Raw genomic sequence first — 18690 nt, forward strand, 5'->3', positions numbered from 1 at the left:
ACCGACACACACTCACATGGCAGAGTATCGTAATAGGGTCGACACTCTAAGAACACTGAGGCTCATGTCGTGGAACGTCAATGGCCTAGGCAATGCAATCAAGCGCCGCTTGGTGCGTCAATTTTTGAACAGACGGGGGGGCTGATATAGTGTTCCTGTCCGAGACACATCTTGCAGGCACAGAATGCACCCTATTTAAGCGTACAAATTATAAGATGACATTTCACTCAGGCTTTACGATGGGCTCGAGAGGCGTTATGATCTTGATACACAAAAACCTGCCCCTCCACCTCTACACAGTGACCCATGATACAGGAGGCAGATACATATATGTGACGGGCGATCTATGGGGGCAGTCCATTGCACTGATAGCCATCTATGCACCACCGACCTTTCTGGAATCACTGCTCACTGACATTACCCCGCTAATTGCTAATGACACCTCGAACTGCCTGATACTTGGCGGTGACTTCAACAAAGTCATGAATGTCACCCTGGATAGATCCCATATACGTAATAGGAACACCAAAGTCCCCACTAGGCTTGCTACGTTCGCCAATGCACTCGGCCTGTGCGATGTGTGGAGGGAATTGCACCCAGATGCTAAAGCGTATTCTTTCCACTCAGGGGCCCATGCCTCGCTCTCTAGACTGGACTATTTCTTCACTCCCGCAACTGATCTACAAAGGGCACAGGAAATAAACATACTACCTAGAGGCATCTCTGATCTCTCTCCACTAGAAATGCTACTAATAACGTCCCGGAGGGTCCTACCGCCATGTTGGTGCCTGAACAGTTACTATCTGGGGGACCCAGAGCTGATAGATAAACTACAGGAGACCACCACCTCATACTTTGAGTTAAACACACAGACCGCAACAAACCCTGAAATGCTATGGGAAGCGTATAAAACAGTGCTGAGGGGCAAACTAATATCCTGGACGGCGGCCAAAAAGAGGCTACATATGAGTAAGATCTGTGAAGCAGAGCTCCAAGTCAAACAGGCAGAGGGGAGGCACGTAGATGAAAACACGCCAGCCTCTAATCGGACGTTGCTACTTGCACAAAAGACTGCAAAGCATAGCGATGGACAATGCGCGCCAAGCGCACACTGCAATGAGAGCAAGGGTCTACGAAACTGGTGACAAGGCGGGTAAGATGCTGGCATGGCTGGAAAGGAAGGAGCAGGGACGTAGCCATGTCCGGAGACTCTAAGCGGATGGTCCGAACGCAAGGGTGACGGACCAGGAAATAACCCAGGGCTTTGCGGAATACTACGCAGAGCTATACAGTGAATCCACAATCCCAATGGACGCCACGATTATGGATCGAATTGAAACCCCTACCCTGAATGAGGCGCAAAGGCACGACTGGAGCGGGAGATCACGGAGGATGAGATCCTAGTCGCCATTTCTGGACTCCAGACCGGTAAGACTCCTGGTCCAAACGGCTTCCCAGTAGAGCTATGGCGAAGGGTGGGCACTAACGTGATAGCCCCCCAACTCCGGCAACTGTACCTCCATGCTCGTGAGAAGGGCATTCTCCCCCCAGATCTCCGAGAAGCAATAATCGTAGTGATCCCTAAGCCGGACAAGCCCCCAGAGAGATGTAGCTCGTACAGGCCCATCTCACTCATCAACTCTGAAACGAAAATACTGGCGAAGCTTCTAGCGGACCGTTTAGAAGAGGTAATTCGCTCCCTGATCCACCCGGACCAGTGCGGTTTCATGCCACAGAGATCAACTTGCATGAACCTCCGCTGACTATTTGCGGCTTTGGAAAGAGCCGGCAGCATACAAGGACCACTGGCCCTGTTGGCAATTGACTTTGAAAAAGCCTTCGATTCGGTGAGGTGGGAGGCTGTCTGGACCATCATGCGCCGCATGGGCTTTGGTGAGAACTTCATGACTTGGGTGAAGCTACTATACGAATCCCTGGTTGCCAGGACCAGGGACAATGGTTGGCGATCAGAACTCTTCGGTCTGGGAAGGGGTACAAGGCAGGGCTGTCCACTATCCGCCATGATCTTTGCTATTGAGATCGAACCCCTGGCGATCCTGTTACGCAACGACCCAACATGGGAGGGTTTCCAATGGTCCGATACCTGGGAAGACAGAATATCCCTCTACGCAGATGACCTAATCATCTACCTGAAGGACCCAAGTACCTCCTGCCCCAGAGTCGTGCAGCTGCTGGGCCAATATGAGGCATTCTGTGGACTATGCGTGAACTGGTCCAAGTCCATCCTTTTTCCTATAGGGAACACTCCATCGTCGTGTCTGGCGACCGGCCCCTACCAAATTGAGAAGGAACGATTTAAATACCTGGGGATACACATTACAATGCACCTTACTGAATATACTACCCTGAACCTGTCCCCCTTGATGGCAAAATTTGCAGACGACACTCACCACTGGATCTCCTTGCCGCTGACACTGATGGGTAGGGCGGCATTGTTTAAAATGATCGCCCTCCCGAAATGTCTATACGTCCTGCAAAATGCGCCATTACATATCGACCACCGGGAATTGCACAAAATCGAATGCATCCTGCGAAAGCTGCTCTGGAAAGGTGGCCACCCGAGAATTGCCCTTGCGACCCTTCAGAGGTCTGTTTGGGAGGGGGGGGGGGGATCAGGCTGCCCAGGATGCAATCATACTACTGGGCCAGTCAGATGGATGTAATGAACGACATGCTTCACGGTGACAGGAGTCTCCCACATATCAGGGGCTTCCATTAAAACACTACAATCAAACCAATAGAGCACCTCTACAGAGACTTGGACCGCTCTCCGAAATCTGACATGGCATCCCACATAACTAGAATTTGGAAGGAAGCGCTTCGATTCTTGGGCTGAGGCGGGAAAACAACACTGGTCCAGCCATTCTGGAACAATTGCAACCTCCCCGAAGTACGGAAACTGCCGAAATGGCCCGAATGGAACCAGCGTGGAATCTCCACTGTTGGAGATGTGGTACAGGAAGACAACCTGGCAACATTTGAAATGATGCAAGAAAGGTTCTCCCTGCCGGACACGGAAAGGTTCCACCACATGCAGCTAAATCATGCCTGGACAGCCCAACGACGGACCATACAAGATCTGCCCGAAAGCTCCCCGCTTGAACGAAACATAGTTCTGGATCGGGTGGAGCAGAAGGTCACCTCCACCCTGTACACTGTAATAACCTCCTTCGCAACTTCAGAGTTATCCGACCTGAAAACAAAATGGGAACAAGATGTAGGTCCCCTCCTTCCGGAAGACTGGACGGAGGCCCTGATGTACCTGCGTGAAACCACCATCTCCTCGAGACTCCGACTCGTCCAGCTGAAGATCCTGCACCGCACCTACTACCCGAGAGTAGCACTCTTCCGATGGGGCAGGGCCGTCGACACAAAGTGCCTACGCTGCAAGCGAGAGCAAGGTACCTTTTTTCATATTCTGTGGGAGTGTAGCAGTATTCAGTTGCTCTGGCAGAAATTCTGCGATAAACTGTCTAACGTCCTGGGAAAGACGATACAGAGGTGCCCGAAACAATTGCTTCAGGGGGTCTCCGGGGACACTGACTTATCTCGATATGAGAAACTGCTGTGGTCAACCGCGCTCGCAGTCCTTAGGCGGAACATTGCACAACTGTGGGGTTCGGAGCGCACACCCAGCTATGACCAGTGGGTCACCGACGTGGACATATGTGCGGTAATGGAGCACCGGGTGTATAAAGCAAGAGGGTGCCCCCATAAAGCAGAGAAAATATGGAGAAGATGGGAGGAGGACAGCTGATGGCCGAGGCCAACCCTGCATCCACTGCGACTGTGTGAGACCCATTGAAAGGAAAGTACTAACTCTGTTAAGACTGTCCTTTGCCATAAAATCATCCTATGAAAAAACGATGGTCTGTCGGACCAAGGTCCCTGAAGCTGAGTTTGTAACGGTTAATGCTGTTTTCTTTTGATTACATTGCTCTCTCCCCCCCTTGGCATTTCCCCCCTTCTCTCCCCTTCTTCCTCCCCTTCCTTCCCCCCTCCGCCCTCCCTCACCCACTATGCCCCCTCCCTGAAATGTTGAGAGATGTTTGTAATGATGTTTAACTTTGAAAATCAATAAAATCTTTGATCAAAAAAAAAGAAAGAATCCGGTTCTGTACCAAAACCTATTTGATGTTGACTGACAGCCTGGTCCACTTCGGACAACGTGGCAGAAAGCTGTCGAATGACAAAGTATTCTTCAGTCCATGTAAATGCGGCCAACTGATCTGACAATATCGATGCCTGAAGAAACCTGGGACCATAGAGACGTAGGAATGGGCTAGTGTGACATGAACACCTCTATTGACGACCCTTTAATCATGTGAACCAAACTCTGTAAGGCAGCCTATATAAAGCATGTGAATATAAGCAGATTCATAGATGAAAAATATATATGTATATGTGTACACTGTGTAATATACATTTGTGTTCACTGGATCATGACACAAAGAACACAAATATTACTTACATCAGGTGGTGGCTCTTCATCATTTTTCCAGGATGCATCAGAGCCCTTTCCACTAAGGGAAACAAAGGAAAACACTTGATATGATTATCTTCTATGATGGACGCAAGACAAAATTACAGCAGCAGGCTTACAAAACATATTTCTGAGATTTGCCAAAGAAAGGAAACATCCTCATGATCATTAATCTGCACTTTTTCAGGAGATTTGAAAATTAAGAGGCTTGCCAGAAAGGCTTCCAGTACCCTTCCAATGCAAAATGAAAGCTACCTGTATTGAAATTGAGCCTAACATTGAGCTCGAGCTAAATACATGTTTTTACTCAACTGTCATGAATGCTTCTGAAACTACAAAAACATGAACCCAGTACCTGCTGGTGAAATCAGATCATGACCAGTAGTAGTAGTACAATCGAGAACAAAGGCTTTTATGTGCTGTGCCATATCTCAGCTGAGGGATTGCTCAATCAACGGTAAAACAGGTAGCAAGTGAATAATATTCCTCCCTTGCAGAAGTAACAGTAGCATGGGTTAAAGGAAGGCTATACTCTTCAGTGATGTGGATGAGAAGCAGAAGCATCCAAACAGTGTGGATAAGCACCAAATTGAAAGCAATGACTAGACAAGGTTCCATAAAAAAACAAAATAAAACAGTCTTTACTAAAAAACAGAAAATAGCTAAATACACTAATCACTCTTCCCCACCCACCAGCAAGGAAAGGCACACAGTAAGACAGGTTGAATGCACAGTATGGAAAAAGTTACTTACCTGTAAATATTGTTCTCCAGCATGGGTCTGGAATGGATTCACATGCTGATGAATATTCCCAGTCATCAGGCCGGTAATCCTTGGTATAAGAAAAAAACAGTTTCACTCTCACTTACAAACTGTATTTTTCCTCTAAAACAAATCACTGTACTCTGGGACATACTGCCCCCAGCCAATGACTGCCCTTCTCCCTAAGCCCCTCCCCCTCTGGCAGTCATCTTCAGATTTGGTAGACCGTAAAGTGACAGTATGACCAAAAAGAGCCACAGAGGGGCAGGAGGGAGTGTTTGCATGTGAATCCATGCCAGACCCATGCTGGAGAACAATAGTTATAGGTAAGTAACTTGTTCTTTCTCCAGCATGGGGTCGGACAAATATTCACATGCTCATGAATATAGAATACATAGCAGTGCAATATTACACAACCACGGGAGGTGGCAAGGATCAACAGAAGCAATTACTCTTACCTCCAAACAGGCTCACCTTCAAGTGAACAGGTTGCGTAGCACTGCTTGGCCGACCCTGGACTCCTCTCTGCAATCCCTGTTGATGCAGTAGAATCTCGTGATGATGTGCATAGACCTCCACGTAGCAGCCCTGCAGATATCCAGCAGGGGCACACCAGACAGTGACAGTGTCGTCGCAGCAATCACTCTGGTGGAATGGGTTCTCGGATGGCCGGGCAGTGGTCGTTTGGCCATCTGATGATAGTGCATAATGCAGCCGGAGAGCCACCTTGAGATTGGACCAGGCCTTCCCATGGTTCACAAGACTAAAGTTCACGAATAGTTGAGATGACTTCAGTGCATGAGCAACGTCCAGCAAGTGCAGTGTCCTTTCAGCCAGTGATGAAGGTTTCGGAAAGAACACAGGCAACACCAAAAGCTTGTTGGAGGTTGAATTCAGATGTAACCTTTGGAATAAAGCAGGGGTGTGTCCGCAGTACCACCCTCGATTCGTGAAAAGTAAGATATGGCTGTTTGCAGGAAAGGTACAATTAGGAAATGGGGTGGGCACTGCTTTGTTTCTACTTATACACTTTTCTGCAGTCAATTGTGGGGGCTCACCCTTGAGCCTAGGCACTAGGTTCTGAAACAATATCCATACAATAGGGCTGAACAACTTCCAACCCTGGGTGAGCTCGCTCTCACTCCCCTCAACGGGTTTCAATTCATCCTCATTAGTAATTTGTATTTCTTCATTAAGTAATCCACCATTTTTGTTATAATATTTCCAATATTTCAATTGTTTATTTATTCCTAACCAATCAGTGTTTCAAAATTATTGCCAATGCATTTCGGACATCCGTCCATCATCAGGGCTATCAACACTATTTGTTATCAATCAATGATATTTACAACACCATGACCCATTCCCAATGATTCACCCAAACGTGAAATCGTAAAGTAAATGCATGCACATACCAGGTTAAAGTTGTGTTCCATCATGGCGTTCACATCAATATAACAAGTCAAAAAAAATACAAAAACATCCATTATAGATCATTGTTAAACCTCATTTCACAATATAATATCATAATATACTTAACGCTTTTCTACCTGTTTGGCTTTTCGTCCCCAGAGTATATATTCACCTCTGTTGCCGGTATCCTTATCTAGCGCGATTGAAACAGTATTTTGAGGAACTCGTTGACGAGACGGTGGGACAAAATAGAAGATCGTCCTGGAGACCTGGTGTAGCAGGAGACAGCCACCAGAGGCACTTTGATAGAGGCGTGTGCAAGCCCTGCATTGGCCAAGGACAACAAGTATGGAAGAATCTGCGGGGCCGTGACCCTCAGAGGGTTGATCTTCAGCGCCCAGCACCACGTAGTGAAACACTGCCATTTGTGCCCCTAGCACTTAAGAGTTGGTGACGCTCTGGCCCTGGCAAGGACCTCCCTGCACTCCGCCTGCAACTCGTACCCTCTGAACTCTAGTGCTGCAGGAGTAGAGCCCTCAGGTTCGGCGATCCTGGGTCGTGCTGCAGGATTGCGGCTCCTTCTCTGGTGAGCAGATCCGCGACCACTGGCAGCTGGACCGGAGGCACTGTTGACAGACTGAGAAGGTCTGGGTACCAAATATGCCTGGGCCACTCTGAGGCGACGAGGATCATCCTGCATCGGCACCGTTTGAGTTGATTGATGACTCACAGCAGGAGAGGCAATGGAGGGAACGTGTATGGAAACAGTCCTTCCCACAAGAAGGAGAACGTGTCCCTCATGCTTCTCGGATGGTGGAACCTGCTGGTGAATTTCAGGCATTTGGAGATCATTGCCGTCGCAAACAGATCGATCTGGGGGTCTGCCCCACTTGAGGAAGATGCAGTCCACCTGATTCTGTCAAAGTTCCCACTCGTGGCAGGAGCGCAGCTCGCTGCTGAGGGAGTCAGCAATGGTATTCTTGACTCTCGCCAGGTGAAATCAGATGAGGAACATCTCTTGGGCGACAGCCCAGTGCCACAAGTCCTGGGCCTCTCTGAAGAGCACTGGGGATCGGGTTTCCCCCTGCTTCCTGATGTAGAACATCATGGTGGTGTTGTCCGTGAAGATCCTCACCACCATGCCCTTGAGGGACAGAAGGAATGACCTGAGGGCCCAAAGCACTGCGTGCAGCTCCAGGATATTGATGTGGCGATCCCTCTCACCTCGCAGCCACAGGCCTCTGGCGTGGAGACATCAGGTGGGGGCTCTCCAGCCCTCCAGAGAAGCGTCTGTGCTAGGATTCCTTCGGGTTGCTGTGGAGGAGATGGAGGAAGCACCATTCTCGCTATAGGCAGTGGAATGCAAGATAGCGGCGACTCGGTTCCATCTCAGTAATTCCCATGGAGCGCTCTAGCCTTTTTCCGTTGTGCCTAAGCTCTGAGCCTCAGCACTGTGATTTTTTTGCTACTTCCTTAGTGCTACATTTTTCTCCTTTTCTCCGCTTGCCCACTCTCCCTTCCTTCTAGCTTTCTTCATTGCACTTCTTCGCAGTGATTTCTCTCATTTTCCTTCCTTCTTTCTGCTTTCCGTTTCCCCCTTCCAGTATTTCCTTCTACTCCTATTTTCTTTTTTTATCTGCAGCGTTTTTCTAGCCCCCGGGATCTCTCCGCTTAATATGGAGCCTTCCCGCTTCAGCCTTCCAGCCAGTGTTTTCCTACTCGCCACCTGGAATCCACTGCAGCCTTCTTGGAGCATCTTCTAAAACAGCCTTCCTACTAGGCCACCTGGGGACCCCTGTGACTTTCTATGTGCAGCTCTCTGGCAACTTTACCCCACTGTGATTCCTACAGCAAGCGGCACTAATTGTTTCTCGTGGATTCGAATTCGCAGTCTACTTACCATCTTTCTACGATTGCTTCAGCCTCCACTCCTCTACAACCCAACAGCAGCACCCCAAACATCTATTCTATGGGAACTTGGAGCATCTTCTGGATTATGACAAATTGGGTTTTCTTCCCCACGAGGGTTTGCCAAGGGTGCTGCCCCCGAGGTGCACAGAGCCCAGTTACTGGCCTGTGGATGTTTTGGAGGACATATTCCAAGTTCTACTTGTCAGCCACTGCCAGCACCTGCACAAGTGTGTCCCTCTAATAGTTCCAATAGTCTGGTGACCGTCTCCTGGTATGGGGGCTTTGAAAACCTGTGCCCCGGGCGATGTTGGGAGCTTACGCCCTCCACCTTATCGCTCGACGGAACTCCTAGCCGAAAGTGATCTTGTCTGCAAAGCTTCCTGACACCTGGATCCGGTGAGCGTCCAGGAACTCCTTAAGGGGTCGCATCCGCAACCGGCAGAGCTGGATCAGGTAGATGCACGCCGAAATCATGCGGAGCAGCAACTTGATGGTCTGCACCGGGGCAGTCTTCAGTGCCAACTGCCGTCGCACCTTGCCCAGCAGGGCTATTATCCTCTCCTCAGAGGGCACCGCCAGGCAGGAGACTGTGTTGAGCCTGGCTCCCAGGAACAGTGCGTTCTGCGATGGTATCAAGCAGGACTTTGGATAATTGATGGAGAAGTCTAGATCTGTCAGCAGCCGGACGGTCGCCTCTCTGTGGTCTACAGCCATTTTCCTTGATTTTGTCCGGATGAGCCAGTCGTCGAGGTACGGGTACACATTTATTCCTTGGAGACGTAGATGGCCCGCCACTGGCGCCATGCCCTTTGTAAACACCCTTCGCAGTGACTTCAGTCCGAAGGGGAGGGCCTTGAATTGGTAGGGTCTTACCAATATTGCAAAGTGCAAGAACTTCCGATGCTTCTCGTGAATGGGGACGTGGAAGTATTCGTCCTCCAGATCCAGCAACATCAAGAAGTCTCCTTCCTCCAGTTGGCAGAGCACATGCTGGAATGGCATCATCCTGAATTTTTGGGACTTGAGGTATTTGTTGAGACGCTGCAGGTCTGGAATGGGCCTCGAGCCACCAGCCGTCTTCTTTACTGAGTAGTATCTAGAGCAGACTCTGGAGCCCCGGAGTCGCTTTGGAACCAGCTCCATTGCCCCATTTCTCATCATGGTCCGTACTTCCTGCAGGAGTTAAGGGATGTGTTGCTCCTGCCGGGCCACCGGAGGTATCCACAGACACTTCTGCTGCAACTCTGGATTTGATGGTCTGCACCGGGGCAGTCTTCAGTGCCAACTGCCGTCGCACCTTGCCTTGTCCATGGGCGAGAGCGTCCAGCACCAATCAGTGAGGTCTTCTTTCACTCACTGATGAAGCCCGCCAGCCGGCCCCCCACCGGGGTGCATGGGTGGGGGCCCACCTGTTAGGGAGAATTCTCATTTCTGTGCTAATTCCCTTCAACCTTAGAGACCCTCAACTCTTTTTCTGGACTTTAGGACTTTTAACCCTGGAGTGAGTGAGCCCTTTCTCTGCCTCTCTCCCTCCCTCAAGTGTTTTGACCCGATTTGGATTATGTGTTTCCTTTGTTTTTGGAGTCTGATAAACTCCATAGGCATTTAATTTGTGTATGGTGACACACGGCACCTTCAGTGCAGTGTCCCAGAGACATACTTTAGATTTCTTCTAAGGTTTACATTTGTTTCTTTTTTTTTGTGGCATTTTTCCAAACATTAACACCTTCGAACATAAAAAGAACTCCCCCTCTCCTTCTCCCCTCCAGCCCCTTGGTTCGAGGATATTCCGACCTGTTTATCAGTTCTCTGGATGCTCAGATTCTGTGGTAGGGCAGTTGTCAGGACTACTTCCTGATGCAGCCGCCCCCGTTCCTTTGTCACTTCATAGTTCGCCATCTCAGGGGCGTTCTACTATTCCCAAGAGCCTCATGACCCGAGGGCACCATATAATTCTTGCCCCATCCTTCAAATACTTCAGTAGAGATGACCAATTCAAATTAAATCTATTGTGGTACCCTTGGATGGAGTATGTGAGCCACTCGAGTGCTAGTAGGCTCCACATTTTTGCCACCCATTCGTGGTCCTGTAGGGGGGTCCCTTGTTTTTCATTTGTGGGCCAGGACCAACGCCACCAATATCATGATTATAACATATCTTATGTCCCGCCTTGGATTTGACTGACTCCAGTGCCCCCCAATTCTAGTGTGAACTACTGTTCCCAAAAATATTTAAGTGAAATTGACTTTACTTACCTTTTCTCTTTGTAGGTCCAGCACACCCAATCTCATGTATAGTGCTGGGGGGTTACCTAGTAGGCCATAATCATACTTAATCACGTAAAAACGTTTATGTTACCCCTCACTAGTTTAAAATGGCTGGTGGCAGTGGTTTAATGTTCCTACCATCGTGCTTTTCTACCGCAGGCTGCGTCCTCAGCTGCAGTATAGCACTCATGGGTGAGCATTTTGTCACAATGGCCCCAGTCTTCTTTTTCGCCATTTTCTGTTTGTGAGGTCTTTCTTGTGTTTTACTGTGCACTCCAAATCAGGTTTCAGCCCTTTGTTCGTTTTGCCTCTGGCGGGCATCAGTACTGAAACCCCCCCTCTGGCTCCAGTGTGTCTGGAAGGGTAGAAAGTGAGGGAGGTTCTCGAAACTCCCTTGTTCTTTGTCTTTAGGAATGCCTGAATGCACCCGGTCCCGATTGGCAGCCACCCTGCTGTTTGAGTGACAGCTAGGCTGTGCATGAACGGGAGAAACCTGCTCAAAAGGCGAGGGTTTTGGGACTGGAGGCAGAGTCGACCACTGGGAAGAACACCCAACAAAGAAATTGCGAACAAAGCATGCTGCATCCTCCTGGACCTTTGAATGGCCCAGTGAAGCACTGCTGCTGTGCTGAAAGTCATTTTTCTGATCAACAAGAGAAGCTCCAGAAGGGGCAACTTCTTCCCTTGGGTTAGTGGGACCAACTAATCCAGAGACGAACTCCACTGGACCATCTTCCTCGACTGGCTGTACTTCTTTGATGCTGCAGAAATCAAGTGCCAGGGGTCGAGGAATTAGTAGTAGAGTGCAACGTCTGCAATCCAGCAAGAAGCTCCAGGAGTTTCCCCAGGACCCTCCAGAAGCACGATAACCAGAGCTCAAGTCCCCTCACCAGAGTGCAGAACTCAAGGAGTGAAGGAAGCCCAACCGGTGGCCAAGATCCTCTGTGGTGCCGTTTACCGAGCACTGGAAACCACAAAGTGCCGCTGATCTGAAAATACCCCATAGCTGATGCTGACCTCTGAATTTCTGCCTCACAAGTCCTCCAGGCGTCCTCCCTCTGGTCTCCACTGAGGGCCAGGAACCCAGGGTCTGCATCAATGCAATCAAACAGAAGCCAGCTGGACCACTCTTCTTTTAACCAAAGGTACTGTTCCGACTTGGGTTACTTAGCTCAGTGTCTTTAGCTTTGCTCTTCTCAGTTGAGATTTGAAGTAGCTACTTTTCTAGAGTTGATTTTAGCTCTACCCTTCACAAGTGTAACAGCTTGTGACTGACTCTAAAGTGATTTTTCTTCAACAAACTAACTTTGTGCAAGACTCATCTAAGAAGTGCCTCGGCTCCATAAACTGTGCTCACTTGACTTTGGCTGTCCTGGCTCCCTGCAGACTCTTCTAGTCCACTTGACTTTGATATTTACTGTCCCTCAGAGGTGATTTAACTTGGTTTTAAACTATTATTTCTGGGAAATATTTTTGTCTAGACTTCATTGGAAGATTTAAGTGCTCACATGCTCTGAGAACCTGTTTAACCCTTTTCCTCCCCTTAACCTTTCCTTTCTAAAAACCTCAACAACTACAAGGTGCACTAGGGATATATAAATGCCATTACTGTGCAAGTTAGTGAGTCACCTCAGGGTGTCGGAAGTTGTAAAAAGCCTCTCTAAAGAGTATCCGCTTTGTGTTAATTCTTGAAAAGTATTTTAAAGTATATTTGATGGTTGCATATTTCGCCCTTTTTAAAGAATGCTTATTTAAAAATTGATGTTAAATAAATAAATATTTATAACAAAACCGTGAGTGCAAGTGTTAATTGGTTACTTCAATTTGCAAATTTCATTTCTACAGCACTCCAGCTAACATTTACCCCTTTTGAGATAAGCCTGGCTGTTCAGTCATACTACCAGCATCTGTAGTACAGACCTAATACCAAGAGGACAAGTGTTGTGTAGTCTCCCACAGGGTTACTACATCAATTCTTGCCTAACACAGACGTCCTGGCCGGTTCAGTCTTGCTTCGGGGCCTGCGTGCCACCATGGGGGCGTCAAAGTTGGCCACCTCCACCAAAAGCCTTGGAACGGCCTCTGTAGGCCCCTAGGTCATGGACCGGGAGGGTTGTTGGTAGGAATAAGACCCTCTGCCGAAACCTTTATCTGCCAGACTTCCTGCCGGAGGCACGAAAGGAAGAGCGGTGTTGCTGAAGAGTGCTGAAGGCACGGGCCGTTTGTGTCAGTCTTAATGGCCTGCAATGACTTGTCAACGTCCTTCCCAAAGAGGTTGTCCCCATCGAAGGGCATGTTCAGCACCATGTTGGACCTTCTGGCGGAAGTTGGTGGCTTTCAGCCAGCCACGACGACAGAGGCAGACACTCTTCCCCATCTGCAGGAACAATGTGTCAGCGATGTCCAAGGCCACGTTGATGGCATGGTTCAATACCACCTCCCCTTCCTGGAGGACAGAGATCGCCTCCACCCACTTGTCTGGGAGGAACTCCAAAATTGGGGCCATCTTATACCAAAGTTCACCTTTTTATCTGGCCAGGTTTGCAAGTGCGTTGGCCGCCTTGACTGTCGATGCCGCAGTGTAGATCACCTTTCTTCCCATGGAATCCAACTTCTTACCCTTGCTATCCAGAGGAACGGAGGATAAAGACAAGGGGTTAGACTACTACTTCTTCGCTGCGGCCAAAACCACTTAGTCCGGAGATGGCTGCGATCGTAGGCACTTGGGTGCAGACTCTGGCACCCGGTACTTTTTCACCAACCTATCCCTCTTGGCTGGGGCCGTGGCCACATTCCTCATCTAAGCTGCGCCCTCCTCCCAAACATCGTCCAGGAGGGGCACCGACATGATGGTCTTCCTCTTGGACATGCACCATTGATAAAGGAAACCTTCCTTCTTCGTCTCTTCTGGCATCAGTTGGAAGAGTTTAGACGCTCTAGCGACCATGGCATGGAATGACCCCACCTAGTCCGGTGGAGAAGCCCTTGGCTGCGTCGAACTTCCCGCGTGGCAAAGTCATCGTCCATAGTCGCCATGGCCGTGTCTGTCCCTATGTCCGGGTCCCTAGGGGTGGGGGGAGGGGGGTACTTAGCGCTTTTGTGGAGGTTGATGCAACGGAAAAGGGTGCCGCTTCCTCTTTTTCACCGTAGGTTGGTCTGGGACGACCGAGGCTGGTGTCGTCGGCATCCGTTTCTGAATTTCCTAGACCAGGGTTTGTAGGTTCGATAGGATGTCCAGCGATACATCTCTCACAGTCGGAGCGGTAGGTCTACTAGGCCCTGCGCTGTCCTCCTGGATCGTGTTTATGGACTCCTCATCTTCCTAATCCGAGGAGGAGATATCTGTGCCCTGGAGTATGGCCTGTCCTCAGGCCTCTCCCCCCCCTTTATTTTGCATCCCGAGGGCCAGGTTCAGGCTTAGTGATGGCATACCTCGGGGGTAGGGATACTGTGTGCACCGCCGGGGCTACCTTGACTGGGTCAGCCCATTTGGCAATCCCGACGGAAATGGACTTGCAGAGCTTGGCCTGGTCTTGGGCCCCCACGGATGGGGTGCCCTGAAAAGACTTAGAAGCCCGCTCCTCGGCACGGCCAGTACTGGGTGAGGCATGCCCCTGCTTGGCGCACAGGTTAGAGGCCTTGACGCTGAGTCACGCCGCCAGTCTACTGTGACGATCCTTCATGGTTCGCTTGGAGAACCCGGGGCAGATCTCGTAATCTGTTTCCTTGTGGTCCGGATGGAGAAAGAGGCACTAAAGGTGTTTGTCCTCTACAAACACGTTCCGCAGTCCACAGCTGGAGCCGACCATTTAAAGGGACCTTCCCTCTTTCTTCTCTTCCGACATGGTGCAGAGTGCGGAGTAATCCTGATGGCCTTCTGGAACCTCCGATGAAACTTCAACAATTCTTGTCCTTGAGGGTCACTGATATTCAATGAGAAACGGATCCGTGCTGGTTGGCCAATGGAGAGAAAGAGCACACAGGCTCTTTTTGACAAAAATAGGACTTTTTATCGAAAAAGAGTGAAAAACATAGAATAGCTCAGGTAGCAAAACACAAGGACTCCCAACACTTGAACGTGCAGTAAAAATCTGAAGATGGCTACCAGAGGAGGAACTTGGGGAGAGGGCAATCATTGACTGGGGCAGTCTGACCCAGAGTACAGTGATTAGTTTAGAGGAGAACTACAGTTTGTAAGTGAAACTGTTTTTCTTTTATCGAGGATTCCCGGCCTGACGATGGGGAATATTCATGAGCATGTTAATCCATGCCGAGGCTCATATGTGAGGTGAATGCATTTGATCCACCTCAATGTCAGGTGTACATGGGTGAGTAGTGACTAAACAACACAGCCAGCCCCCAAACTTCTACAAACCAACTGTGAGCCCAATCAAAGATAAAACAGACACTGCAAAGAGATATACCTGTTTTGCCTTTTGTGATATAGTGGTCTGAAGAAAGGCTACACTCTCAGAAGAGGGGTGAAAGTGAGGCAGTAGAGACACAAACCAGAATAGTACAATTCCAAAATAAAAGACTAACAAAGCAAGGTTCTATAATCAATGACATACACACATACATAACACATCAATTGTACATTCAACTTTCAATAACACTATTAAAAACACTGCTGAAAAGGAAGACTGTGAAATGCAGAATGTAATGATACTAAGCAGGGAGGAAAACAAAAAGGCAAGAGGGGGGCGCTAGGATAAAGCAAGTCCTTTCAGGACCTACTCTCCCTCCCCTAGGGAGGTTTGTAGGCAGAATGGCAGGCCTTGGACCTCGTGAAGCGTCACCTCCAATGTGTCCTAGGAGTGAGTAGGGAGCAGAGATTTCCTCTCCCTTAGGAGCACTCCTTCACTTCAATGGCTGAGGGCTTTGGAAAGATGAACTCTGAAAAAAGGTCAAAATTAATTCTTTTTATTTTTTTAAGTTCTGGATGGTGCAAACGTGAATCAAATAAAGACTCTAAAGTTGTGGATGGGTCTAGACAGTCCAAGCCCCTTTCTCTGGCTCACACAAACAACTCCCTTTAGCTGCAAAAGCCATAGCTTTTCCAGGGAAAGGGATTTCCATTTAAGGCATTTAGTGACCCAAGATGGCACGAAGGCCAAAGAACAATATGGCCACAGAACAAGCTAAAATCCTCCTGGCACGCCATCCGAGTGCGCTAGCTACCTTCAGAAGGCATTTGTGGTAAATGCAAAATTACATGAGTAAAACTACATAAAAACAGTAAAAAGGTCAACGGCTGCCATATGCTTTACTTAGGCACATACACAAAGTAACCAAAACGCCATTATATAAACAGATAAGGATATTAATAAAGACCCCTCTTTTAAAGACAAGACCCTACAGGATTGGAGAAAAACAACCCTGCTTCAGGGGGTCCAATCTGTGTCTTTGTGACAAGTGATCTTTGCCTGGCTTCATCATACCCAATCTTCTTTGTGCTAAATGTAGTGAAGTTAACAGGAAGGTGTGGTATAGGGAACAGCAAGATGGTGGAATCATTCCCCAACTGTGCTAAGCTCCCTCGGACTACACTAACCCCATCCCTTCTCAGACCTACATCATCAGATGCCCTTTGGGATGCAACACCCTGGTGTGTGGCTAGTCCTTTTGTTTACAATGTACCCTTTGATTCACATTTCTCAGGACAGCCGGAGGGCTGTCCTGTAAGAGAGAGCAGTTATCTAACCTCACAAAGGATCAAAAGAAAGACAACTCCCCAGTGGCTATTGTCCAGTGTGTCGCAGCAGAGACAGCCATACAGTGTAGGTAGAATACACAAAGTCTGTCCATGGTGGTCCTGGGCTCACAGTGCTGACATGTGTACAATACAGCTCAGAAGTGGCTTTCATAATTATGTGAATTATCAACCTATTCGCAGAATTCAGAATCTCTGAGAAATTCAAGATGGTTACACCAGCTCAGATACTAGCAACTCATCTGGAAGGGCAATTTGTGCGCTCTGGACTTAAAGGGTGGCTATGTCAAGTTTCCGATTTAGCATCTGCATTGACAAAATCTGTGGTTTGCTGCCTCCTAATTGTTCCAGTACAAGGTTTATACCTATGTCTTTACCAACATGATGGCTGCAGTAACTGCTCATCTCAGACAGAACAGGCTCGTGAAGTAGGCATATCTGGATGTTTGTTTGGTTAGGGCTTCTTTCCCAGAAAAAGTGATCTTCTCAATCCCTAGTAAAGGATCAGTGCCTTCTGAGCCGTAGGAAGTGTCCCTGGACAACCGTTGCACTGACCATCCTGTGCTACCTCGCTGCAGCCATCGTCGTCGTGAGCAGAGCCTTGGAACTTTGCAGGTATGCAGCCAGAGCAATACGTCTCCTGCTGCTCCATTTCAGTCTTGTATCAAGAGAAGCTGTGCTGGGCCTACTTCTTGGTTCACTGGTCTGGATGATTGCCTGTCGCTGCATGACCGTGGTGACCCCCATTGAAACTCCTCGTCTTCGCGTCCTGTGGCAGTCTGTCCTGTAGAAGTCTTCTCCTATTCTTCGTTGGGTGTTCTAGAGGAAGCTATCTGGAACTAATTCGCGACAGACCGTTTCTACATCCTGCGACCACGAGTATCCCCTGCAGACAAGACATCTCGACCCTCGTAAAAGGCGCAAAGACAGAAGAGAGTCTACAACGGATTCCAGAAGCTCGACAAGTGGCCACTGGAGAATTTTGACTCAGTGGGGGGCGTTGACTCTACATACCTGTTGCTGCCCCCCTGTTTCCCTTTGGGCCAAAAGCGTGATAAGTCATATCCCTAACACACTCTTACCCGACATTTAGTGGTGAAAACTGGGTCAAGGATCCTTCTATAGGCCTTTCTCTGAGTCTCCTCGGCCATTCGCAGAAAAAACAGAAATGAGGCTACGAGCTCCATGCGTCCTATTTGTAACATCTGGTAACGTCGCCCTCGACGAAGGCCTTCGAGGGACATCAAACCGATGTCAGCGACGCAGGACGCTCTCTGCCGAAAAATTTTACGAAGTGCACAGCTGTGGACATTACAAGTCAAAGATGTGGAATACGTTGAAGGACACAATCCATTCGAAATAAGACTCAAACAATATATGGACTGGGCTTGTTTTATATCTTTATTTACAGGTGGCCCAGGTGGGGGGGATCCTCATACAGAAATGTGCCTGATGGTAGGGGCCCAATATTCTGCCTATTGTTTTAACCAACATGCTTTCCTTCTATGTCTATTGTTGGCTCACTTTATTAACTGATTTGTATGACATTTGAACTGAGTACAGTTGATGCATTTTAAAGGAATCAAAGTATAATTGTGGTACCACATAGAAACTGTATATATTTGCCATTTTAGATTAATTTGAGAACAAAGGGCCTCATCACGAGTTGGGCGGTAATGCCGGCGCTATTAGCGCATGCGTTAATAGCCCTACCGCCAAACCCCCAGCGCTATTAGCGCCGGGTCGCGGGTTTGGCAGAAGGGTTATTGCCCATTCCCCATTGGGCCCATTCGGGAATTCCTCATTCCCCATTGGGCCCAATGGGGAAAATTTGCGCTATTACCGCTGGCGGACTTCCCGCCGGCGGTAACAGAGCGAAATGTCAGTGGATTTCCCCCCAGCTCAGAGCTGGGGGGAAATCTGCCAAACCCGTGATTTGGCGGACCCTTAAATGCAGCGGTAATAGCGCTACTGCCGCATTTAAGGGTTACCGCCAAACTCGTGATGAGGCCCAAAGAGTTATTGTGATAGTGTATATAATAGAAACCTTATTTATATAAAGAACTGTGTTTTCACTAACGTAGTGTGTGGACATTCCTTTGTGGGTGCTTGGGGACTAC

At 48.7% G+C, this 18690-nt stretch overlaps 1 protein-coding gene across 3 annotated transcripts in view; it reads right to left on the minus strand.

Annotated features, from left to right (window-relative positions):
• The window catches only part of NAF1 (nuclear assembly factor 1 ribonucleoprotein), a 732295-nt gene that overhangs the window by 242617 nt on the left and 470988 nt on the right, over window positions 1–18690 (minus strand). For all 3 annotated transcript variants that reach the window (XM_069631362.1, XM_069631363.1, XM_069631364.1), the window contains exon 7: window positions 4493–4544. In XM_069631362.1, coding sequence (XP_069487463.1) covers window positions 4493–4544 — 52 coding nt within the window. The remainder of the gene's footprint in view (window positions 1–4492; window positions 4545–18690) is intronic.

This window comes from Ambystoma mexicanum, chromosome 6q, assembly GCF_040938575.1.
Source record: "Ambystoma mexicanum isolate Mex_15411 chromosome 6q, UKY_AmexF1_1, whole genome shotgun sequence".
Classification (NCBI taxonomy): Eukaryota; Metazoa; Chordata; class Amphibia; order Caudata; family Ambystomatidae; genus Ambystoma; species Ambystoma mexicanum.